Here is a 27,717-nt window from a genome sequence, read left to right on the forward strand (position 1 = left end):
GTGGGTTATCGTGTGTTTATTACATGTAGTCAGTCCTCCCCAGTACAGAAGTCATCGTCTTCACTGGACAACAGTGTGAACCCTTGGTGAGACGTCCCAAGTATATTGAAAGATTTCCGGCCCTGGAAACAGGATAATGTACCTGAAAGAAATATACACAAGTTAAAACGACGTAGTTCAAAATATTGAAAATAGCAAAATTGACAATGATCGATCGTTGTTACCGTGAACACTTTATCGACCAGTGGTTAGATATTTCATGGTAGACATCATGAATATACTCTCTCTCTCTCTCTCTCTCTCTCTCTCTCTCTCTCTCTCTCTCTCGATCGATCGATCGATCGATCGATCGATCGACAGGTTTCAGTGCAAGTATATTGTGTAAGGAAATTGCGCTTGTTCTGAGTGCAATTTGTCATACAGATTAATGACATAAAACAGCTGCCAGCGTAAAACAGTCCGTTACTATGGCAGTCACTTGTACAGTTAGGGAAGGTATTCGTTAACACGTTACTGTCCATTGAGCAGGCCACCAATAGCTAGTATATGTCCGTGTTCTACCTGATTCCATGAATCTGCTGACGATGAGGCCAGTGATGACACAGACAACCGGCAACGTTATCAACACAGCCACGACGACCAGGGTCACGTGATTCTCCTTCCCCTTGTCAGGAATGACAACTCTACCTTAATAACAAAATGTTCAGATTAAGTGTACACACATGCACTGTTCTGTATATATGAAGGCTTTTTGGAAGTACAGAGTAAACTTACATGATACCATATCTAGGGCATTTAGATAATCCGCAAAAATCTAAAATAGAGGTACCTGTTTCTTTACGAGAATCCATGCTGAGGCGCCAGACTTTGTGGGGATCGAGTTCTCCCACATACACAGCGTGGTCCGCGGAGTCCACTGTCACATCGTGGGGGTTCTGTAGCCCCTGTGTAACATGCGACAACATGAAGTCAGCTGTCACATCGTGGTCATCAGAGTCAACAGTCACATCGTGGTCCATGGAGTCAACTGTCACATCGTGGTCCGCAGAGTCCACTGTCACATCGTGGGGGTTCTGTAGCCTCTGTGTAACATGCGACAACATGAAGTCAGCTGTCACATCGTGGTCCATGGAGTCAACAGTCACATAGTGGTCCGCGGAGTCAACTGTCACATCGTGATCCATGGAGTCAACTGTCACATCGTTGTCTTTGGAGTCAACTGTCACATGGTTGTCCTCGGAGTCAACAGTCACATCGTTGTCCTTGGAGTCAACAGTCACATCGTGGACCTACGAGTCAACTGTCACATCGTGGTAGATGGAGTTGATTCTCACATCATGGCCCATGCAGTCAAATGTCACATCATGTTTCGTGGAGTCAACTGTCACATCGTGGTCCCTTGGAGTCAACTGTCACATCGTGGTCCATGGAGTCAACTATCACATCGTGGTTCATGGAGTCAACTGTCACATCGTGGTCCCTTGGAGTCAACTGTAACATCATGGTCCCTTGGAGTCAACTGTCACATCGTGGTCCGTGGAGTCAACTGTCACATCGTGGTCCTCGGAGTCAACTGTCACATCGTGGTCCATGGAGTCAACAGTCACATCGTGATCCTCGGAGTCAACTGTCACATCATGGTCCTCGGAGTCAACTGTCACATCATCGTCCATGGAGTCAACTGTCACATCGTGGTCCGTGGAGTCAATTGTCACATCGTGGTCCATGGAGTCAACTGTCACATCATGTTTCGTGGAGTCAAATGTCACATCATGGTCCGTGGAGTCGACCGTTACATCATTTGTGCTCTGTGTAACTTGAAACAAGATGGATTCAGTGTGTCATAAAAGAATAGTGATGGTTGAGCTAGCTGTCACATGGCAATTCATCTTCCCGAGGCAGGGGAGTTAATTGACTGTAAAAGTGAATTTTTCATCCTTGCCGAACTGGAATTTCAGGGCTCGATCGTAGCACCACCGGGCTATTACAAGTGATGTCCCTTCTACGTCCCTCCTATTGACCAATTAGATTTCACCTCTGATGGCACTTGCATTTACTTCAAACAAAATGGCGGAGCCCAGTCAACACGATTTGATCGATAATCAAACCATATTATAGTTGAACGAGTCTAACTTCGCGAAATGCATCAAATCATGTGAGCACCTTCATTAACAACATAAGAAGATTTTAAAATATCAGTTGACGCGGAGTTGGCGGTGCTCATGCTTTGCAAGTCCTGCAGTCGACCTGTTTACGAACCGGATTTCGAATTCGTTACGCGATTTTGATTGACTCGATAGTCCCAACTCAATAATTCTAGCCCAGTTCGGCAAGGCTGGAAACTGGAATTTTCTTGTAAGTTATCTCTCTTGCCTCGGGACGATGATGGCAATGGTTTTGCCAGGACCTTTGATGCTATCATTTACAAGTAAGACCCTGTTACCTCAGAAACAGCATATCCTGTAGGATTTATCCACCCCAAAACGAAATAAGGGTCTAGTTGGGATGGGGTTGGGTGTGGAGATGGGACACGTGGGTCGGGGGTAAGTTTGCAGCTTACATCAGGGACATTCCATCGCTGCATCACTTCCCCCGTATCTATGGCAACTGTGACTCCATGGACTGGTACATTCTGGTCACCCGATTTATGCCCATTCACGACAAACAGGACGCCACCTACAAAGAAAAACACAATATGTGACTAAAGAACGTGAAAGAGTTTTATATCTCAGTCTTAATCCTATATTCATAATGTTCTTAGATGACAACCCTAGTGGGTTGGGTTTACCCCAATTTCAATACAAATTCAACGAATTTTCTTCAGCTTAATGTCTGCGCCCACGCCCGTCTTGGACGTTCACCACTTCCGTAAAATCCAACCATAGCTAAGCGTACTGTGATCCTAATCGTGTTTATCTTTGAGATAAAGGCAGCTGATAAACTATCTCTTTCACAACTAGGTCCTCAGAAACTACACAACTAAATCCTTAGTTTCCAAATTAAATATTAAATTCTTAATAAAACGACTCCAACCAAGACCATCTCGTATTCATTCATAGCAGTGAATCTCTTTGAATCTGTAAATAAAAACCTTTGCAATAATGGTTTGGGGGAAGCCCATTCTATGACAGATGTTAATCTTGGGTAACACTTGTTTAAGGTACAGTTTATACACATTCCCACCATGAAGGGGGCAGTATTCTGTGGCCAGCACATACGGCCCCATCTCTTCACTGCTGATGATGAAGCTGAAACGCCCATCCAGATGAAAGCACTGTACCCGGCCGTGCATGCAGTCTGCCACACACACCAGACCCCGGTCCTCGGCCACCGTGATGCTGGACACCATGTTAAACACCCCCGGCAACTCTTCGCCACCTGAAACATGACTTCATGAATGGTCATTTTCCTTTAACCATAAACAACAAACAACGTTCATGTACTGCTAAGTCCGATCCATTTGTTTGTTGTTTAACGCAGCATTCAGCAATATTCCAGCTATATGACGGCGGTCTGTACATAATCGAGCCTGGACCAGACAATCCGATGATTGACATCATGAACTTCGATCCACGCAATTGGGATACGATGACAGGCATCAACCAAGTCAGCAAGCCTGACCACCCGATCCCATAAGTCGCAACTTACGACAAGCATAGATGTCTCTTAAGACAAGCATGGGTTGCTGAAGACCTATTCTAACCCGGATCATAACGAGTGAGGGCCGAGCCACAAAGCGACCACAGCGCTAGGACTGGCGTGAAGCGGGGCCCTGATTCCATCAACATCACTTTGCCTCGACTCTCTTCCACGACAATCTTATGATGTTAATACACTGCAGTCTGAATTGGAAATGGCGGCAAATAATTGAAAAGGAAGACTTTTAATCCGTTTTGAGTTATATCACAGCGTGGCACATTAATGTATGGGGTGTACATGTACACATGTGGCACATTAATGTATGGGGAGTACATGTACACATGGGGCACATTAATGGATGGGGTGTACATGTACACATGTGGCACATTAATGTATGGGGTGTACATGTACACATGTGGCACATTAATGTATGGGGTGTACATGTACACATGGGGCACATTAATGGATGGGGTGTACATGTACACATGTGGCACATTAATGTATGGGGTGTACATGTACACATGGGGCACATTAATGTATGGGGAGTACATGTACACATGGGGCACATTAATGTATGGGGTGTACATGTACACATGTGGCACTTGGGTGAAACAGATGAGCACAGGAATGATGCTGACGAAGCAAGAAATTAACCATTTGATTCAACGATCAGCGCATATCCTTGCACGATTAAAGGACGCAACCTCTGCAAAATGCATTGACAACGTCATAATGATGACGTCTTTCAAAACGGGCCTGTACATCCTTTGCATTTTCCAGATGGCACAGGGATGTTTCTGATTGATTAAAACCCGCATGTTTGAGGTGTACGTGTGCCTAGGATATGTAGTGAACAAATTACTGATTGTGACAGTTTTAACAGTGAATGTCAGTGGGTTGTCACATCAGCTGACAACAATAATATGGTTCATGTGATGTACCCACAAAACGAATCAAACCGAATTGGTGCCGTCAAAAGAAATGTTTTATCCCTCGATCTACGCGACCGGAAGGTGACACATATACTCTCATCAATCCTTTCCTCCGTCGTCGGTGTCGGCGGGTCGGCCCCACTGCGTCAGGAACGTGACACACATACTCACAGCAACACTTTCCTCCGTCGTCGCTGTCGGCGGGTCGGCCCCACTGCGTCAGGAACGTGACACATATACTCACAGCAACACTTTCCTCCGTCGTCGGTGTCGGCGGGTCGGCCCCACTGCCTCAGGAACGTGCCATTGCTGGAGTACTTCACTATCCGGCCATTACAAAACCTGAAACAGAATCAGGAAACAAATGTCTTCCAACCCGGTAACAAGATACACATAGTTATGCCTGGGCATACTCTCGATGGTACCTAAATGCACGGACGCCTATTTGGTCTCAGTCCGGACCCCTGTAGTCTGGCACTTCCTGTTTGCTAATGCTCATAATTCGTTCACCCGGAAATGTGTCACAATGTCGCTGAGAACAGTACCGTCCTTGATAAATCTTCCTGTGGCAAGGTAGTTAACTGACTGTAAAAATCCGGTTTCCACCTTTGCCGAACTAGGCTGGAATTTCAGGGATCGATTGTAGCGCCACCAGTGACTATTGCGAGTTGTGTCCCTTCTAAGTCCATCCTATTAACCAATCGGATTCTACATATATCACTTGCATCATTTGCTTCAAATATAACGGCGTCGCGCAGTCAATACGATCTGATCGATAGTCACACTCTATATTGTTATAAAACGGGTCCTTCTTCGCGAAGTGCATCAAATCGTGAGAACCTTATTAAGAAAAAAGATTAAGCAAATATCTGTCGACGCCCATTTGAGGGTATACATGATTTGCAAATCCTGCAATCGACCGACATCATGCATAGACTCCTTAGTACAGCCAAAATTTAACTCCGTAATTCCAGCCTAGTTAGCCAAGTTGCGAAACTGGACTTTTATAGACAGGTAACTCCCCTCCCTCGGGGAGGTGTTCTTGATAACGAAGTTTCTCTGCCTAAGGATGATTAAATCCGTGAGAATTCAGGGACACATAAAGTCCCCGGTAAGAAATGACAGAAATGTTACGTACGCTACGTTTTACTTCATTAGAAAAAGCGATGGTTACGGTTTTTACAGGAGGGCCGTTGTCTTTTTTATTAATACACAAACATGAAGGTTTACATGCATGCAAGTTCCCGTGGTCAGTATGACACTGACCCGTCAGCCACATAGAAGTCCCCGGACTCCAGGACAGCGACGTCCGAGGGCTGACAGAAGTGTCCCGTGTCATCACCCGGCACCAGCCGCTCCCCCAGGACCAGGTCGGGCACCGTGCCGCCCCGGGGCACCCTCATCACCTGGGGACAGATGACGCTGACATCACTTGCAACAACTTCAGATGTTGAACCCAACTTATACAACGTGCAGTACAGACTGGCACAACTCTCCCTCAGCAGCAAGCATAGAACATACACAGCCTTGCACATCTAGCTCATAGGTTCTAGTTCTAGTTCCAGGTCTATCGTAATTTGACTGATTCCAGGAAAAAGTATGTTTTGTATTTGATAAGGCAGTCAATATAAAACATATGTTAACATTAAAGCTGTTAAATGTTTTAAATAACCGAGATTATGAAGGTCAAGCGGACGTTATCAACAATATATTGTACATCGATACAAACGTTGACGTTGTTACATATTTAGAAATGCAATCGTCACAATATGTAAACAATCTCCTTCACTCATAACCTAAGCTGAAAACTTACGGTGATGGAGCCTATTGACATCGAACAAACTGAATTAATTAAACTGTCCATCTCGTCGTACTTCGGCAGTAAGTCACTCGTAATGCAATGTGAATGATAAAATGACCAGATGAGCAATAACACCGTAGAGTACCTGGTGCAGTCCTGCGTCGGTGACCCATACGTTTCCCCGTGAGTCCACCTCGATGCCGTGAGGCAGGTAGAACCTGAAGCATAAACAGCGTGAGTTCTGAGTAAACCATAGTGTCATCACTGTGGAAGAAAGGACGAATCTTTAATGCTTTGTTGAATGACTGATATATCCAGGGATAATAAACAACATGTTTGCTCCATGTTTGGAAAAAAAAATATATATTGTCCTCTGCTTAAGTGAATGTTTGCTCTGTACCAGTGTATGTTGTAGTAATAATAATAATAATGATAATAACAATAATAATAATGATAATAATAATAAAGCAGGGGAGCACTGATGATGACACTTTCAAAAGTCTTATATACCCCGGACATGAGTGCCTGTAGTGGACCGGACACCGTAAGTACTCACTGGTTCCTGCCAAACTTTCTGATCAGTTTTCCCTGCTTGTTCAGAACCAGAATGACATCCTCTTGGATAGGCGTGGGTGCCAGCATCTTGTTGTCTCTGTCAAAGGTTCTGCAATGATATTTGGGGAAGCTATACCATGACAAAGGGAGGCGGCACCAGCACTCTCTACACTAAATACCCAACGTCCGAACTCATCAGCCCGCGTCATGAAAACCTGTACTGATGAGCAATGGTCCGAAATCATAAGCAAGCTTTATAGAAGATACTTTCTAAAATGATGGAAAACACGGCTAGAAGTCCGATTCCAATATAGTTTGTTTGTTGTTAAACGCTGCACTCAGTAATATTGTAGCTATATGAACGCGATTTGTAAATAATCGAGTATGGACCAGTCAAGCCAGTGACTGATATCATGAGCATCTACGCAACTGGAATACGATGACATGCATCAACCAAGTCAGCGAATCTGATCACCCGATCCTGTTAGTCGCCCCTTACTACACGCTTCTAACCCGGATATTCTCGGGGAGATTTTTAAATATGTTCACTTGTATACCCACCTGGCATGTGTCATGACTTAATGAACGACTCACCCTGCCGTCCACGTTCTTGATCCCCTGTGGAAGATGTACACGTTGCCGTCCCTGTCTGTGGCCACGCCCACTACTTGTCCCAAGGCCAGATGGTCAGATGACCAGGAGGCATCCATCACCAAAGGATGAGGGGGAACAACTGGCGTGACTGGAATGAAGCCAACACGTAACACTACAAGTTCATATTTGGAGAATAGGTCGTCAGTACGCCGTGGAGACAAGCGACTTGCAAGACAACGGTATAAGGATCTGTACCGAAACGTCACCTTTACAGTTTTGAAGAAGTTGTAATCCATAAATTGTGTCTACTTTGTCATCCGTCAACTTCTAAGTAATGCTTATCAAACAATTCAAGCGGTCGTGAGTAATATGTGAAGTCTCGAACGAAGTCAAATCATTTGCCTATGGTTAGAATCTTGAGAAATATTGTATCACCGAGTCTAATGGCCCCCAACAAGTCAAAAATGTCTGTATACAACAGTTACTTGTTATTTAGACGAGGAACAGAGAGGCCGTTTATAGTATGCTCTTATGCTATTATGCTCTGATATATCTGTTGAAGTGTTAAAGTTGTTACTTAACAACGACGAAATGCACTATAAGCTCAGTTCATTACGTTGACCTCATGGTTTGGCAAAGATTGTGCAAAGCTAAAATCAGAGAAGTAGAGATTGCTTAGATAACATTTTCAGAGAAGTGTGATTCAAATCTACGAAATTACTTGGATGTAAAATATGATTTTATACGATGTTGTCAGGTATAGCGTGAACGTTACCTTTTCGATGTTTTCATTTGTATGTTTTTTTTGTTCATTGACGCCGCAATCAGGAATGTTCCAGCTATATAATGACATATGGATCCAGCTACAACGGCCTAATGATCCAGCTATATAAGGGCGTGTTGACAGTGGACGAATCTTTGGTGACAAACCATTGATTGAAACATGGACGACGCGTCACGCTGTTTGGGTACGATGGCACACATGCAACAAAGTTTGCAAATCCCACCACCAGATACAATGCAGTCGCTTCTTTATAAAGCAAGGGGCTCATTATTTCAATGTGGTTCAGACAACTACCCGTCTTTACTGTGTTCTTCTCTGATGCAGATTCTGTAGATTGCTGCTGATGGTTCTGCTCCTCGTGTGTCCGACCATCCAGTGCGGGTGCTGGGGACAGAGGGACGTTCAGTGCAGGTGCTTGGGACAGGGGGACGTCAAGTCCAGGTGCTGGGGTCAGAGGGACGTTCAGTGCAGGTGCTTGGGACAGGGGGACGTCAAGTCCAGGTCCTGGGGACAGAGGAACTTCCAGTCCAGGTGCTTGGGACAGAGGGACGTCCGAGACGGCAGGAAGGTCCTGCACACGTCCAGGGTGTTGGTTGGCTCTGCAGTGGCCCTGCGATATCTCCACGCTGGAGGTGGTGTAGTACATCATGTAGAACTGGCACATCTCGTCAGAGTCTTTAGGTCTTCGACACAAACAGATAGGCGATCACAATAGAAGATGGCATCATGGACGTTTTTAGAATACAACTTTGTGGTGTAGGTAATGCCATTTAGTACCTTGTCGGACATTACCGCCGGGGCCCGTTCCACAAAGCGATCTTAGCGCTAAGGTAGTCGTAAATCCCATACTTTAACATAGGCTTACGATCATCGCAGCGCTGAGATCGCTCTATGGGACGGGACCCAAGACAATGTGTGATCAGTACCAAAGCAAACGAAGGATGATCGAACCATTGTCTCCCATTAATTGAGCTATGGTAATACCATCCAATTGCTCTTCTGAAGACTCGTCTATTGATCACGACAAACATCAGGTGTCAGTAGGTGAGTGATTGTATTTTAACGCCGCAGTTAGCACTATTTCAACTATTTAACGGCAAACTGTTAATAATCGAGTGTTCGCCAAATCACCCAGTGGTTGACATCAAGAGCCTCATTGGACGTCACTAGGGTACGATGCCACAACAACCGGGTCACACATCGAAACTATCCGTCCCGCATTTCTACGGACATTTAGAACAAGCATCGGGCACTGTGACCCATTGCGCCCCGGAACCCCGAACAGAAGAATTTGGTACAAGTGTTCAGAAATAGTTATTGTGCCAAGCCTGAGATATGAGCAAGTAATTCAGTTATGAAGAAACACATACCCTTTGTTGGTGACCGAGTTGCGACCTCTTGAGTCGTAGGAACATCGGGCAACCTATAGAGTACATAGAGCATGTGATCAACAACATAAGCAGATGACCAACAACACAATCAGGTGACCAACAACACAAGCAGGTGACCAACAACACAAGCAGGTGACCAACAACACAAGCAGATGACCAACAACACAAGCAGGTGACCAACAAAACAATCAGGTGACCAACAACACAAGCAGGTGACCAACAAAACAAGCAGGTGACCAACAACATAAGCAGGTGACCAACAACACAAGCAGGTGACCAACAACATAAGCAGGTGACCAACAACACAAGCAGATGACCAACAACACAAGCAGGTGACCAACAACATAAGCAGGTGACCAACAACACAAGCAGATGACCAACAACATAAGCAGGTGGCCAACAACACAAGCAGGTGACCAACAACACAAGCAGGTGACCAACAACACAAGCAGATGACCAACAACACAAGCAGGTGACCAACAACACAAGCAGGTGACCAACAACACAAGCAGGTGACCAACAACACAAGCAGGTGACCAAAAACACAAGCAGATGACCAACAACACAAGCAGGTGACCAACAACACAAGCAGGTGACCAACAACACAAGCAGGTGACCAACAACACAAGCAGGTGACCAACAACACAAGCAGGTGACCAACAACACAAGCAGGTGACCAACAACATAAGCAGATGACCAACAACACAAGCAGGTGACCAACAACACAAGCGACTGTCAATCGAGTCTTTGTTTGATGCGATAGAAGCAATACAGATTACAGGAAACAGGCTCGTTGCAGTAATTAAAAATATATAATATTGAGACAAGTAGCTTACATGAAGTTGTGTGTCATTATATTAATAAAGTGTGTCTTACCAGTTCGTCGCCAGACTTTACAATATAACTGCCATTGACAGGATAAAATGCCTAAAAGAAAACAACTGAAAGGTAATAAAAAGATCATAAATTCTGACTATTACAAATCAGTAAACAAGTATTGCCTGAATACCAAACAACACTGAACATATCCAACAATCCACGAAGTAGGTGTCTCCATGACCGTGGGATGTCCTACCTGGGGCCACTGTGGGTTGCCTCTGCCGACCGCATGCCAGGTGTTGTTGAACATGTACCCAGTGATAACCTTTCCTGGAAAAGAGATGTATTGAAGGTTAATCACTTGATTAGGAAACTACATGTGCTGACAGAGCTAACAGCAGTGTCATTGGCTGGCCATACGCGGTCAGATTCCACACGTATAGCAGAGCACAGGTGTCAGTGACGACATCGGGTGTCAGTGACGACACATCGTGATCAGCGAAAGTGGCATCGTGGTTGCTAGGCGACCATCCAGTTCAGGGGTGCATTTTGGACAGAATCGTGTAAAAAGTACAACTACAACCGCTAGTACTGCCGTTGATATTACTAGTTGAACTCCCCAGGGAGTTGAGAATGATAACTGGAATGCAAACGGATCAACTGGTCGGGGGACAAAGAAAGCGCACTTGAGCAGATACTAGTACCTGGATACGTGCGGTATATAAATTTATAACATAATAATATTAGTGTACAAGTTCAGTCATGTCTATTACAACCGCTGATACATTCACTTATTATGTCAAAGTAGACAAAGTAACCTGTGTAGGACACAAATGACTACAAGCAATGCGTGGTATTAGATAACCGGTCAGTGGTATTAACAGCGCCAGGATCATCTTCAACCTACCTAGACCGTGAGAGTGAGTTCTGTAGGCGAAGGGGTAGATCGGTTGTGGTTCCTGGTAGGTGCAACTCACGTCGACGTGGGCGTCTGTGGAGGAGAGGTATCCTGTCACGTTTAACAGTAGAACCAGAGTTTCCTTTTCACCACTGACTGACTGATATAGAAGATTTAACGTGCGCATTCCGACTGCAGCGTATTTCGCACACGGTTTTCACCACTGAGGTACACGTGTACTTATATGATATTAGTAGAGGAAAACTTAGTAACGAGTGAAAAAACGTTTTTTTACTACTGGAAGTACGTGCACCGCAAACCCGAACAGCTACAGGAAAACACAATAATTCAATCACCAGACTGGTTTCAAAATCGGAAAGAGTGTGTGAAAGATGCTGACAATATGTTTCAGCCAGACAATGATGATACAGCCAAAAGAATAATCATCAAGAAGATCAGAACATTCCCCTTATGTGTCGACGAACTAGATGCGCACCACACGCGCAAGCATGCTGAGGAACTGTTGTCGCTCTGTTACTGCTTGGAAGTGACTAAACTCATTTGTCAACTTTCCCGAGAATTGTGTTTTGGCTGTATGTTTGAAGCAGATGGTGAACAAACCCATACCTCTCGCTTGACGGAAGAGGAACAGGTGGACAAATACTTTACAATGTCAATGAATGATCTCAAGGATGTACGTGTGTTAGATCGATGGATGAGCATTTTAGCTGATGACACATCATTGAAAGATTCCTTTAATTTTGTACCTTATCAGTGTAAAGATTATCGCAACTCGTATTTCAAAACCCCAGAATGGTTTGAACAATTGAAGCGACGTGCTGTAAAAATGTTAATATTTGAAAAACATTACTCCTCGTAGTTGAAAATCCTTGACTTGTGTTAATAGCTATTCGTATGGTAGTTGAATTCACATGACTTATTCTATATAATAAAGCATGATAGTATTGAATAATGCATGTGTTTGTTAACTTTGCTGTGTATATAAAGAGAATATGCGCAGATGGGTGGTCACATTTGAATTTACCACACGACACAGAAACATGTCTAGTAGGTCAGATGTAACACCGTCGTCGTCTAGACAGAACGAGTTAGAGAGCTATTACTTTAATCCCAAGTCCCCGGATGCGTATTATGGTGCCTCCAAATTTCAACAAAGTTTAAAAAGACGTGGTAAAACGTTGGGTGTGTCTGAGGTAAAAGCCGAGTTGAGCAAGCACAATGCTTACACAATTCATAAGTCGGTGAATCGAAGATTTCAACGCCTCAAAGTACTCGTCAACCGAGTAGATGAACAGTGGGATGTGGACCTGATGGACATGAGTCGCTATGCTAAAGTGAACGGTGGTGTACGTTACGTGCTGATAGCCATTGACATATTGTCTCGCTATCTGTGGGTAGCCCCTTTGAAAAACAAGAAACCCGAGTCCATCGTCGATGGCTTTAAAGCCATCCTATCGCACGGACGTGCACCTCAAAAGATCAGTATGGACAAAGGAACGGAATTTAAAGGGACATTCAAGGATTTTATAGAGCGTCAGTCGATCAAATTGTTTGTCAATCAGAACGAAGACATTAAAGCGAATTACGCCGAGAGAGTCATTCGAACGTTGAGGTCACTCATAGCGAGGTATCTGACACACAAGAACACCGAGCGCTATGTGGACGTGCTACCCACAGTACATAGAAGCTTAGGCGAGTGGGCCCCTGCAGATGTGAATGAACGAAATGAAGTCAAAGTATGGGGACATTTATACATGAAACCATCAGCATACATGTCACACAAGTTCCGTTCCTTTCAATATAAAATAGGGGATATCGTGAGAATCAGTTATTGGAGAAAACGTTTTGCTAAGGAACACAACTTGAGATGGACGGAAGAGTTATTTAAAGTAGCAGCCCGTTATCGACGACAGGGTATTCCTTTATACACACTGAAAGATTTTCACGACCAGTTCTTAAAGGGACCCTTTTACGGAGAAGAATTACAGCGTGTCGATAAAGATTTAGATGACACATGGGATATCGAAAAAGTGTTAAAGAAAAAGAAAGACAACGAGAAAAAATTGTACTATTTAGTCAGGTGGGCAGGTTGGCCATTAGAAATGAAACTAGGACGAGTCGAGTTGAAAGATATCAATAATACCACCATTGACGTGTTGTGTAATCTGTGCGACAGTTCACACGTGGGTGAGAATTATCTACCTTTATTGAGACGACTCAATCTGAGAGACGGACCCAAATATTATTTTCACCAGCCATGGTACTTACCCGTTATCGTGAGAGACACGTCAGAAATCGAAGTGTATATAAAGTGTGCAGAAGGAACATCGCATTCATTTCTGAAAGAAACCGTGAATGGAGGGAAAGACTACATCGACTTGAGCAAGACCCGACTTCACGTCAAACTCAAAGTCACTCACACCGACAAAACGCCCTTAGCCGATAAAGAAAAAGCAGGGCCCGTCAACCTCACTTTGCACAGCTTGTGGAATCAGGTGAGCGTGTTCCTACAGGGACAACAAGTTAGCTCCAGCAATGCCAGTTACCCTTACAAAGCTCTCATGGAAACCCTCCTCGACTACGGCGCCGATGCCAAGTCCAGTCAGCTGACCAGTCAGCTGTATTACAAAGATTCGGGAGAAACCGTGGTTGATTTTAATGACCCTGATCCTTACGGCGGTGGAAACGATGGGCTCATCAACCGCGGAAGCTTCATCGCCGGAAGCAAGTCGATCACCCTAACAGGGCCCCTCATGGAAGACGTTTTCGGTTTCGACCGTCATCTGGTGAACGGCGTGGATGTCGGCATCAATCTATTCAGATCCAACACATCCTTCGTCTTGATGTCGGGAGAGAGTAGCAAGGAATATAACATTGAACTACAAGACGTGTACCTGAAAGTATGCAAACTGAGGATCAACGACGCTCTTAAAAAACATGTTTGTTCAAAGCAAAGTGAAATATGGTGTTCCTGGTATGTCGGATGATCTTGTACGAGTCGTTGTATTACCATGTACGCACATTTTTCCGCATACTCATTACAAACATAATTATCATGTGTTGCACACATTATCATGTGTTGCGTTACAGGCCCACCCGCTAACGCTACTTGCTTTGACCTGGAAATATTTGCGAGGCCAAAATCTTGTATTCGTGAGCGGAACGGGGATTGCTCATCAAGACGAACATATGCGTATTCACGCTGACCGTCCGTGAACAGGGACCTTTAGGGTAGACGGACTGTAGCAGATTGATTACGGTAATGCCCAGATGATGCGACAAGGTGGTGTATACGTTTAACATGAGTTTACTGGTACATATGTCCATCATGAGATCGTCTAACACGAGAATCATGTTTTTGCTCGACTGATCGGACCACAAACGCAGTTGGCTTTTGCTGGGCAAAGATTCGTGAAACTGAATGTTAGCAATAGATTGCTGCACGTCGGCGTAAAGATCCTGCCACACCCCGTAACGGTACACGATGAGATCGGGTGGTTTATGAAACACTCTACTGGCATTCTCTAACAGGCGTTTCGTCCAATAGGTCTTGCCACTACACGTGCCCCCGATCACGGACAAGGTGGTAGTTGTGATGAAAGGGAGCAAACATTTCTCGGACATATTTCACGGAGTGTCTGTTTGAACTGATACATTCTGTCACCGGTGCGGGCTTATTTATGCAGCCCTCGGTACGAGTGGCCGTTGTTGACGTCTAGCCAGTCTTTGGAGAGCTCTTTGGGCTTTGTCTCTGACCTGTCTGACGTGTTCGTACTCGAATATATAAAACTGAATCAAGGGAGTATGGTTTAACAGGGTTCGCTTAATGCTTCTTTTCGTCGTGTCGGGACGAGCGATACGTCGCAACATTCTCAAATAATGGTTGTGGGGATGAGGCTGTAAGAAACGACGTTGCTCGCCACGTGTTACCGGGATGCGAGCATCGAGCAATCGCTTTACGATGGCTTTAGTACCCTTGATTTGCTCGCCATTCATGCTGCGAATATCGCGCAAGGTTTCTTGGTAATCATTAAACGAAAGAAGTTGTCTGAAAAACGTGTAATGCCTCAGGACGTATCTCGCCATGTCTGAATCGTACGGTGTCACACTCGACAATGAAACGTACTCGTGAGACTTTGATCTTAAATAATCATAAAAACCGTATAACCCAACTTACATAGAACCATATACATACATCCATGTCATATATAGAACTGAAACACAATAGACATTTTCTCTGTTTTTATTGACTCGTCTACCACTCTACAGGAAGAAAGATCGTGTTATATGGTAGAACACGTGAAACAGTACTTGAAATAGTCACAGATAAAGCGAGTCACATACGCATCATTGCGTGTTTTGTCTGTACAAAACATCTGTACGATATCTCGTAAACTAGCACTATTTCTACATTTCTGTAACGCGTAATATAAACAATAGAATCCACAAGCACTCGAACTAGATTGCTGTAAATCAGACGTGTTATATCGATAACTGCGAGAATGTTTCTTGATAAAATATTTAAATTCACGATGATAGTAACTTGGTTTCTGTCCATAACTATCAAAAAACTCGCCGACTCCACTCCCGTCAAAGTAAAAGTCAACCCAATGTTGACCCTCGCCACGTGCTAGGTCCGTGTTAGCCACACATCCCCATGGTTTTCCACTGAAAGGTACGGTGATGTTAGCTAATGTATCTCTCGCGTACACACCCACCACGTGTGTACGGAGGCTGGGGTGTGTTCGGATGGCACACTGTAACTGTCGTTTGTACATTGTCTACTTTAGAAACACGTTTCGGCTTTGGTCGATTTCGATGAGGGCCGGAAACTTGGCCAGGGCGATGACGTTGAAGGTATGGGCGAGGGCTTGAGCAAACTGGACTTCTAGTCGTAGATTACCCGACTTGACCAGATTCAGATATTCCCCTCTGTTGACTTGGATGTCTTGCAGGTTAAATACGTACAAGGCATGACCTACGGAAAATTCCGTGCGGTCCAAGTTCAAACCTTTGTCTTTACGCCATTCGTTATTCCAGTCGTACAGACCGGCGTAAGCCTCGACGTCGTTCGACTCTAACGGTCGTCCAGGTACACTGGTACCGTTCAAGTACAGTCCCATGCTTTTAACGATGTCGCCTTGGAAACAGAAGGGATTGGCCGTGTACGATCCGTTCACCCCATCGGACCTCACCAAGGCGACCACGAGTCGACTGGGGACTTCGTCTTGAAATATGGCATCCCAGTTAAAACTCAGACTGGACGAGGCGACCGAGGCCATCTTGACCATGGATCGTTCGTACGGGTACAGGGCGTTGGCTTTTTCGAACTGTTTGTTGTGGGCCACGATGAGAGCGTCGTTGATCCTCAGTTTGCATACTTTCAGGTACACGTCTTGTAGTTCAATGTTATATTCCTTGCTACTCTCTCCCGACATCAAGACGAAGGATGTGTTGGATCTGAATAGCTTGATGCCGACATCCACGCCGTTCACCAGATGACGGTCGAAACCGAAAACGTCTTCCATAAGGGGCCCTGTTAGGGTGATCGACTTGCTTCCGGCGATGAAGCTTCCGCGGTTGATGAGCCCATCGTTTCCACCGCCGTAAGGATCAGGGTCATCAAAATCAACCACGGTTTCTCCCGAATCTTTGTAATACAGCTGACTGGTCAGCTGACTGGACTTGGCATCGGCGCCGTAGTCGAGGACGGTTTCCATGAGAGCTTTGTAAGGATAACTGGCATTGCTGGAGCTAACTTGTTGTCCCTGTAGGAACACGCTCACCTGATTCCACAAGCTGTGCAAAGTGAGGTTGACGGGCCCTACTTTTTCTTTATCGGCTAAGGGCGTTTTGTCGGTGTGAGTGACTTTGAGTTTGACGTGAAGTCGGGTCTTGCTCAAGTCGATGTAGTCTTTCCCTCCATTCACGGTCTCTTTCAGAAATGAATGCGATGTTCCTTCTGCACACTTTATATACACTTCGATTTCTGACGATAACGGGTAAGTACCATGGCTGGTGAAAATAATATTTGGGTCCGTCTCTCAGATTGAGTCGTCTCAATAAAGGTAGATAATTCTCACCCACGTGTGAACTGTCGCACAGATTACACAACACGTCAATGGTGGTATTATTGATATCTTTCAACTCGACTCGTCCTAGTTTCATTTCTAACAGAGCCACCATCCACATGCCCTCCAGTTTCAAATGTTGAGACAGTTTCACCCAGAAACGGTAAGGCGTGTTGTCCGGATAATACTCCCGGGAGTCTGCACTGTTAAACACGATGTATTTATCCATTTTACTTGTCCTTCACTTCGCTTGCTTCTACCTAGGAATCGAAACTCGATGGCCAACCTGCCCACCTGACTAAATAGTACAATTTTTTCTCGTTGTCTTTCTTTTTCTTTAACACTTTTTCGATATCCCATGTGTCATCTAAATCTTTATCGACACGCTGTAATTCTTCTCCGTAAAAGCGTCCCTTTAAGAACTGGTCGTGAAAATCTTTCAGTGTGTATAAAGGAATACCCTGTCGTCGATAACGGGCTGCTACTTTAAATAACTCTTCCGTCCATCTCAAGTTGTGTTCCTAAGCAAAACGTTTTCTCCAATAACTGATTCTCACGATATCCCCTATTTTATATTGAAAGGAACGGAACTTGTGTGACATGTATGCTGATGGTTTCATGTATAAATGTCCCCATACTTTGACTTCATTTCGTTCATTCACATCTGTAGGGGCCCACTCGCCTAAGCTTCTATGTACTGTGTGATTGTAATTATACACTAAATCGGGTAGCACGTCCACATAGCGCTCGGTGTTCTTGTGTGTCAGATACCTCGCTATGAGTGACCTCAACGTTCGAATGACTCTCTCGGCGTAATTCGCTTTAATGTCTTCGTTCTGATTGACAAACAATTTGATCGACTGACGCTCTATAAAATCCTTGAATATCCCTTTAAATTCCGTTCCTTTGCCCACTCCGATCTTTTGAGGTGCACGTCCGTGCGATAGGATGGCTTTAAAGCCGTCGACGATGGACTCGGGTTTCTTGTTTTTCAAAGGGGCTACCCACAGATAGCGAGACAATATGTCAATGGCTATCAGCACGTAACGTACACCACCGTTCACTTCAGCATAGCGACTCATGTCCATCAGGTCCACATCCCACTGTTCATCTACTCGGTTGACGAGTACTTTGAGGCGTTGAAATCTTCGATTCACCGACTTATGAATTGTGTAAGCATTGTGCTTGCTCAACTCGGCTTTTACCTCAGGCACACCCAACGTTTTACCACGTCTTTTTAAACTTTGTTGAAATTTGGAGGCACCACAATACGCACCCGGGGACTTGGGATTAAAGTAATAGCTCTCTAACTCGTTCTGTCTAGACGACGACGGTGTTACATCTGACTTACTAGACATGTTTCTGTGTCGTGTGGTAAATTCAAATGTGACCACCCATCTGCGCATATTCTCTTTATATACACAGCAAAGTTAACAAACACATGCATTATTCAATACTATCATGCTTTATTATATAGAATAAGTCATGTGAATTCAACTACCATACGAATAGCTATTAACACAAGTCAAGGATTTTCAACTACGAGGAGTAATGTTTTTCAAATATTAACATTTTTACAGCACGTCGCTTCAATTGTTCAAACCATTCTGGGGTTTTGAAATACGAGTTGCGGTAATCTTTACACTGATAAGGTACAAAATTAAAGGAATCTTTCAATGATGTGTCATCAGCTAAAATGCTCATCCATCGATCTAACACACGTACATCCTTGAGATCATTCATTGACATTGTAAAGTATTTGTCCACCTGTTCCTCTTCCGTCAAGCGAGAGGTATGGGTTTGTTCACCATCTGCTTCAAACATACAGCCAAAACACAATTCTCGGGAAAGTTGACAAATGAGTTAAGTCACTTCCAAGCAGTAACAGAGCGACAACAGTTCCTCAGCATGCTTGCGCGTGTGGTGCGCATCTAGTTCGTCGACACATAAGGGGAATGTTCTGATCTTCTTGATGATTATTCTTTTGGCTGTATCATCATTGTCTGGCTGAAACATATTGTCAGCATCTTTCACACATTCTTTCCGATTTTGAAACCAGTCTGGTGATTGAATTATTGTGTTTTCCTGTAGCTGTTCGGGTTTGCGGTGCACGGACTTCCAGGAGTAAAAAAACGTTTTTTCACTCGTCATTTTTACAGAATGTTACTTTCTCACGACGCCTGATGTAGATGGATGCGACACTGAAGACGGTCTGTGCTATGAATGATTAGTTATGCGAGGACTAACGTTTTATATACCATCTAATTTTGGAAAATGATATCATAGACTAATTAAGACATGTTCGTTGCGTACAACTGTCACTAAAAAACCAGCAGACGACTGTCCAAAAGCAGACGAACGTTTTTCTTATTTGCATCTAACCCGTTGAAGACGGGGGGACCGCTAGCAGACGACGAACGGGAAACCGCTAGCAGACGACGAGCACCTGTGCCAACACCTTCACTCCGCTTGTATCAATACCATCCTTTGTCCCCATTGTTACCACATCTTTAGGGAGGTTTCAACGGTCTAACGCACATTCAAGTACCCCCCTCCATTGTCTACTCGCTCGCGCTTCATCGCTTTCCTTTGAAATTGGGAGGTAAATGCTATTGTTGTCATGAACTACTAAGTTTTCCTCTACTGATATTCCATTGGGCGGAGAACGGGACATCCGCGCTGGCCGTAACAGCCGACTAGGTGTAATCGGATGGTTACAAGGTGTACCTCGTAGGGTACGGGGTCGTGTGACCAACTGGATCGGTGGTCAGACTCAGTGGTCAGGCTCAGTGGTCAGGCTCAGTGGTAAGGCTCAGTGGTCAGGCTCAGTGATCAGGCTCAGTGATTTCGTTAATGGCGTGTCATCGTGGTTCGTTGTTTACAATATCGATCACTGAATTGTCAGGTCCAGACTCCAATGTTTACAAGCAGCCGTCATATGGCTAGAATAGCCGAGTGTGGCGTTTGACAAAAAACATACAAACGTATGTCATGTATCCCTATCGGTCTGTTGGGTTCAGCTGCATTTATATACTTGATATTGCTTCATACGCCTCAGAAGTTATTGGATGAAGGTTAAAACATTCAACGCATCAGAAATGCTTTCTAAAGCCTTTTGGTAAACATGTGGAGGACATTTCCAAATATGATGCATCAGTGATAAAAGTTATGTCCGACGCTATTCCCTATTTTGACTTGTACCATATGTTCCCGTATTTCTCCATGTGAACAATTGGCTTGCCTTTGCATGTGTTTGTGACAGTTGTCACCTGGGGCCAAGATACGTACACCTGGTATCATCACTATCATGTACGGAATCGTACAGTCGACTCTGCTTTGGGCAAATATTTCTGTTGAATAGGGAAAGAGTTCCGTCCCTTTTATTAGTGGTTATATTACTCACTGCGGCGCACAATACCATTCACTCACTCACTTTCGTTATGTACCATTATGAAGTGATGGAAATAGCTCAACCATGGCCGCCGCTAAATACGTAGGTCTGGACAAGACAATAAGAGGTTAAAACTATGAACAACGACCTACGTCGTTGGGGGCGATGATGACCGACATTGACCATCTCACCGAGCCTGACCACCCCTAATATAGTCATATCTCACAGAGCCTGGCCACCCATACCGAGCCTGACAACCCATACCGAGCCTGACCACCCGTACCGAGCCTGACCACCCATACCGAGCCTGACCACCCATACCGAGCCTGACCACCCATAACATAGCCACATCTCACCGAGCCTGACCACCCATAACATAGTCACATCTTACAGAGCCTGGCCACCCATACCGAGCCTGACCACCCATACCGAGCCTGACCACCCATACCATAGCCACATCTCACAGAGCCTGGCCACCCATACCGAGCCTGACCACCCATAACATAGCCACATCTCACAGAGCCTGGCCACCCATACCGAGCCTGACCACCCATAACATAGCCACATCTCACAGAGCCTGGCCACCCATACCGAGCCTGACCACCCATACCATAGCCACATCTCACAGATCCTGGCCACCCATACCGAGCCTGACCACCCATACCGAGCCTGACCACCCATACCATAGCCACATCTCACAGAGCCTGGCCATCCATACCGAGCCTGACCACCCATACCGAGCCTGACCACCCATACCATAGCCACATCTCACAGAGCCTGGCCACCCATACCGAGCCTGACCACCCATAACATAGCCACATCTCACAGAGCCTGGCCACCCATACCGAGCCTGACCACCCATACCATAGCCACATCTCACAGAGCCTGGCCATCCATACCGAGCCTGACCACCCATACCGAGCCTGACCACCCATAACATAGCCACATCTCACAGAGCCTGGCCACCCATACCGAGCCTGACCACCCATACCATAGCCACATCTCACAGAGCCTGGCCACCCATACCGAGCCTGACCACCCATACCGAGCCTGACCACCCATACCATAGCCACATCTCACAGAGCCTGGCCATCCATACCGAGCCTGACCACCCATACCGAGCCTGACCACCCATACCATAGCCACATCTCACAGAGCCTGGCCACCCATACCGAGCCTGACCACCCATAACATAGCCACATCTGACAGAGCCTGGCCACCAATACCGAGCCTGACCACCCATACCGAGCCTGATCACCCATACCGAGCCTGACCAGCCATAACATAGTCACATCTCACCGAGCCTGGCCACCCATACCATAGCCACATCTCACAGAGCCTGGCCACCCATACCGAGCCTGACCACCCATACCGAGCCTGACCACCCATAACATAGCCACATCTCACCGAGCCTGGCCACCCATACCGAGCCTGACCACCCATAACATAGCCACATCTCACAGAGCCTGACCACCCATAACATAGTCACATCTCACAGAGCCTGGCCACCCATACCGAGCCTGACCACCCATAACATAGCCACATCTCACAGAACCTGACCACCCATAACATAGTCACATCTCACAGAGCCTGGCCACCCATACCATAGCCACATCTCACAGAGCCTGGCCACCTATACCGAGCCTGACCACCCATAACATAGCCACATCTCACCGAGCCTGACCACCCATAACATAGCCACATCTCACCGAGCCTGACCGCCCATAACATAGCCACATCTCACAGAGCCTGACCACCCATAACATAGCCACATCTCACAGAGCCTGACCACCCATACCATAGCCACATCTCACAGAGCCTGACCACCCATAACATAGCCACATCTCACCGAGCCTGACCACCCGTAACATAGCCACATCTCACCGAGCCTGACCACCCGTAACATAGCCATGACAGGGCTTTATCAGCAGTGGTTGACTGTATTTTACTATGTAAAGGAGAAACGCTAACACACAGAGAGTGCGTTGCGTTTTCATATAAATAACTCCCTGTATATTTTTAGAACTTACACATCTATCACCAGGTGTTCTACATACTTACTGGGTGTATTCGGCGGTATGGCAAACCGTATGCTCTCCAATAAATATATTCCTGCTGCATATTTCTGTCTGCAACGACACATATAGGCGTACTGAAGTAACTGCATGCATCAAAAAACGTAAATCAAAAAGCTCTGGCTTACTGTCTGTGTGAAGTCCTGAAAGTCGTGGTTTCGTATTGGTTTTATCATATACATCACTCAATACCACTGGAATTCAACAGATTGGAGTGTAAATACACCCCACACCAACTTAAGATACTGCATTCAATTATTTCGTTTAATGTACAAGTCTAGATACCAACAAAATGTTTTGCCCATTTGTTTGGATTTCTTCAGGTGGTCTAGAATTAATATCCTTAACAAAACATATGATAACCAGGGGAATATTGTATTGTATGGCGTCTGTGAAGGAAACGACTATTCTGAAGTTATGGACTATATGTTATTTGTAGCTATATTTAGTATATACCAGTCTAAAGTAACTGAAACGTAGCTGTCATTATAACATATTCCTTAAAGCCGTGTTATCTTACGCTACAGATGACTTAAGTATATTAAGTCACCCATTGGTTCCAAACTAAACGTTCTCGATGCCAATTAATAAATAGTATTATTGGAAACAATATCCCCGGATCCGCCTGTCCACGTCGTATTATACCACGGTTGTAAAAACGTAGAATCATGGTGTAATAAAGATACTAAAAATGATTATATGTATAGTTGATATATGTTCTGCTCTTCGCAAGTATTATTCACAAAATACCGAGAAGGTTGACACTGTCCTTACCGTTCTGGTGTTATAAAAATGCGGATTCCGGAGAAGTCTTTCGGTGCAGATTCTGAAATCAGAATTACATTAACATTACAGAAGAGAAATATGCTGTGGCGTGCTGCCCATTCCCAGTGAAGACTCTGCCAGATGGACAGGACTATCTGTGCACGGGAGCAGGCACAGAAAGGTAGGTCTTGTATGACTTGAGAGGACATACGCGTTCTAGGTCCCGTCGGCAATATTTCCAGCCAAGGTGTACCTGGAGTACTTCACACAAACATAAGACTGTCAACTGACAGGAGCCTAGTCCTCCTCCTCCTGGTATGACAGTAACACTGGTTTATGGGGAGATGTACACTAAGAGGGGTTCTTGCCCAGGAGTGTACCTCAAAGGTGTGACAATACCTACCCTATACATCAGAGTTGTGACAATACCTACCCTATACATCAGAGGTGTGATAATACCTACCCTATACATCAGAGGTGGTGCAATACCTACCCTATACATCAGAGCTGTGACAATAACTACCCTATACATCAGAGGTGTGGCAATACCTACCCTATACATCAGAGGTGTGGCAATACCTACCCTATACATCAGAGCTGTGACAATACCTACCCTATACATCAGAGGTGTGGCAATACCTACCCTATACATCAGAGCTGTGACAATACCTACCCTATACACCAGAGGTGTGGCAATACCGACCCTATACATCAGAGGTGGTGCAATACCTACCATTAAATGCATGCTGGAAGTGAGTCTGTAACACAATAGTTTTGATGGCGGATCCTCTCCCGACTCTAAAGCCAACGTCTGTAAAACACATAAATATTTAAGTAGCATTTACAAGCTGGTTATGTAACTGTAACAAGATGGATGATCAACGTCTTTACAGAGTTGAAGTGATACGTGGATGCAGGTTCGTTACCTTATTTGGACAATAGCATATTTTGTTATGCCAGTTTGAAGTGACTGGTGCTAAATTATTGCCAGGCACGTGTTCTGCAAAGAAAAATTGTGCCAAAATAAACTTGAAACTTTGACACAACTTTACTATATCCACTGAGATTGTGAACTGAGTAATGTAGACATGATTGTTTTGTATAAACTGTAAGTAACTGGGTACCGTCTGGTAGGGGTGTGGGTGGGACACCTTGTGCACAGGCAAACAAGAACACCTCTGACGCGCCTTGCTGACAGACACCAGGACATTTCCTGCAATAGAGGTGGCTTATATTGACATCACATCAATTTACACAACACTGAAGCAAGAACTCAGTCTGTATAGAAACAATCATAATCTAGTAGTATAATTGTATCCAAAAAAATGCTCAACATGAAACAGAAGCAGTCGAACCATGGGCTCAGTAGTTCACCTTCTCGTTTGACATTCAGAGAGGTTCACGAGTGAAAACAATTCGCGGTTATCGAGAACAAGCAAATACCCACTTTGAACGCATACTGTTCTCGTATTGCTAAAGCCCTTGACACAACATTGATAACTACACCGTCATTCAAGACAAGGATGACTTATTTTCATGTATTTCACACACGTGTTGTTCTGTTTGTGCTGGCTACCAGGCAGTTTGTCACATATAAAACGCAATAAAGATGGTTTGAGATTTATTCCCAGGCGATAAACACCCGATAATTTCTGCGAAACATGCATCAGTCCCCATAACCATGACAACATACCACACATCAGTGTTCCTCGCTGGCTCCCCGTCACAGCCATACAAGGCAATGTGATGAGCGGCAGTCTCGCCGGCAAGAACCTCAAACTTCACTGAAACACACAAAATCCATCGAGCAGTCTGTCAACACATGAGATTGTAGTGATGTTAAGACAGGGTAACCAAGATTCGAACTCTTATGGTGGCAGTAAAGTTCCAGGACAACTGACCTATGTACTGACCTATGTACTCCGCCTCCCCGACTAGCCACTGGTCGCTGCTGTAGCTGGAGCACAGATGGGCGTCGGGCTGCAACATACAGAAGGTGAGATCATCGTGTTGGATAATAAACGTCGTAGGCGGGTGTGGAGGGACACCCCATGGGTTGATAATGTAGTCATCCTTGCTCACTGTGTGGGTGCCATGCGGTGCTAGTTCATCCAGACTGCTAGGAGGGGTGGAGGTGTGTGTGTATGGGTGGTGTGTGTGTGTGTGTGTGTGTGTGGAGGGTTGGTTGGAGGGTCATGTAGTTCTCTGTCAGGAGGGTTCAGCACTGTTGGATTCTATCGGGAGGATTCAGCACTGTGCCCAATGTCAGGAGGATGCAGCACTGTAGTCCCCTGTCAGGAGGATTCAGCACTGTGGTATTCTGTCAGGAGGATTCAGCACTGTGGGATTCTGTCAGGAAGATTCAGCACTGTGGGATTCTGACAGGAGGATTCAGCACTGTGTGATTCTGTCAGGAAGATTCAGCACTGTGTGATTCTGTCAGGAAGATTCAGCACTGTGTGATTCTGTCAGGAGGATTCAGCACTGTGGGCCCCTGTCAGGAGGATTCAGCACTGTGGGATTCTGTCAGGAGGAGTCAGCAGTGTGGGATTCTGTCGGGAGGATTCAGCACTGTGGGATTCTGTCGGGAAGATTCTGCATTGTGGGATTCTGTCAGGAGGATTCAGCACTGTGGGCCCCTGTCAGGAGGATTCAGCAGTGTGGGATTCTGTCAGGAGGATTCAGCACTGTGGGATTCTGTCAGGAGGATTCAGCACTGTGGGGTTCTGTCAGGGGGATTCAGCACTGTGGGATTCTGTCGGGAAGATTCTGTACTGTGGAATTCTGTCAGGAGGATTCAGCACTGTGGGATTCTGTCAGGAGGATTCAGCACTGTGGGATTCTGTCAGGAGGATTCAGCACTGTGGGATTCTGTCAGGAGGATTCTGCATTGTACTACTTTAGGACTGGCATGCCAACTTCACTCAGTCGTTGGGAAACCTAATCGGTAACATTAACCCACAATAATGCTGGCAAACTAAGGATCGAGGCAATGTTTGGATTTGAAGCTAGGTACAGGAACATGTATATCAAAGTGGTGCCACCTGTGCCACCACATATGCATGATTAAACAGCTGACACTGATGGCATCGGTAATACGTCGTGCGTAGACTTGGGGACTTCTCCGTTACAGAACATGATCCGAGGGTGGTCGCTGAGAGCCGCTGATATCAGGGACACAAGGATGTCTCAAGTGTCAGGTTTCAGACGTTGTATGTCCGCAGATCGGGGAAAACTATGGCTCTTCGTTAATTCACATTCTTGGAGCATAATATCACCCCTTATAATCGGGACATATATAGCAGTTTCCATTTGGATATTCCTCGTCCGCATATACAATGTACTAACTTAAGAAACGTAAACGGAAATAAACTGAAAAATTAAATTGGTTTTGGCAGATTGTAGTAACAGAGTATATACTTGAAAAAGTGTAAGTGAAACATATTAAGTTAAATACTAAACGTGATATCTAATCTGATCTTAAAAAATAAAATATCTGAAAGATCGATAATCATTTGTCGATGGCAGTCAGTTCAACAACAATGATCTAACTATGAACTTACCGAAGATGGATGTGCCCCCTTCATCCTGATTTCAAACATTCTGGTATCCATGGGCAGCCGTCGTCTGGGTGTGGTCGTGTCGGGAACCGTTATGCCTGGTGCCACAATAGTCAGGAACAACACACATCTGTACAGCGCCATCACAGAGGGGGCCTAGTTAGCACAGTCCACTACGACAAGACGAGACGGAATGTGTGTGAAATACGAAGGATGTATCTACTTACTTATGTACGCACGGCTGTTGGTATTAGGTCGCTAAACGAACCTGGCAACCAGTTGCTACATACAATGGCGTCCCAAGTAACCCCATGTCTGTCGGGGGCACAGGTGGACCGCTGCATATCAGTTGCTTCCCTTGGGCACGCTAGAAACCAATGATTGTGGGTTCAAATCCTAGTTCGCCCCGATTATGTTTCTC

At 45.2% G+C, this 27,717-nt stretch overlaps 1 protein-coding gene across 2 annotated transcripts; it reads right to left on the minus strand.

Annotated features, from left to right (window-relative positions):
* On the minus strand, positions 1–27,636 carry LOC139471277 (peptidyl-glycine alpha-amidating monooxygenase A-like). Of its 2 annotated transcripts, XM_071253587.1 has the most exons (23): positions 27,565–27,636; positions 27,300–27,469; positions 25,650–25,716; positions 25,430–25,520; positions 24,861–24,949; positions 24,470–24,547; positions 23,746–23,797; positions 22,958–23,025; positions 11,423–11,506; positions 10,772–10,845; positions 10,573–10,623; positions 9,676–9,728; positions 8,600–8,988; positions 7,522–7,669; positions 6,929–7,036; positions 6,518–6,590; positions 5,838–5,977; positions 4,816–4,913; positions 3,184–3,378; positions 2,561–2,676; positions 830–944; positions 562–687; positions 1–142 (listed from the first exon to the last, which is right to left on the minus strand). In XM_071253587.1, exons 2-23 carry the CDS (start codon positions 27,438–27,440, stop codon positions 30–32), a joined length of 2,469 nt encoding a protein of 822 aa, XP_071109688.1. In that variant the 5' UTR covers positions 27,441–27,469; positions 27,565–27,636; the 3' UTR covers positions 1–29. The 2 variants fall into 2 exon arrangements, with proteins under 2 accessions (XP_071109688.1, XP_071109681.1); XM_071253580.1 differs by having other exon boundaries at positions 27,300–27,630.
* Positions 27,637–27,717: the final 81 nt, after the last annotated feature.

The sequence above is a fragment of the Haliotis cracherodii genome, unplaced genomic scaffold (assembly GCF_022045235.1).
Source record: "Haliotis cracherodii isolate W230 unplaced genomic scaffold, xgHalCrac1.p SCAF_1, whole genome shotgun sequence".
Classification (NCBI taxonomy): Eukaryota; Metazoa; Mollusca; class Gastropoda; order Lepetellida; family Haliotidae; genus Haliotis; species Haliotis cracherodii.

What these genes read in the sequence shown, in the direction of transcription:
- LOC139471277 (XM_071253587.1), bottom strand. Translation starts at nt 27,440, where the DNA reads ATGGCGCTGTACAGATGTGTGTTGTTCCTGACTATTGTGGCACCAGGC. An exon ending in AGAAAGTTTGGCAGGAACCA is followed by an intron (nt 6,591 to 6,928) that starts GTGAGTACTTAC and finishes TTTATGCTTCAG; the next exon opens with GTTCTACCTGCCTCACGGCA. An exon ending in GGATTCTCGTAAAGAAACAG is followed by an intron (nt 688 to 829) that starts GTACCTCTATTT and finishes TTTGTTATTAAG; the next exon opens with GTAGAGTTGTCATTCCTGAC.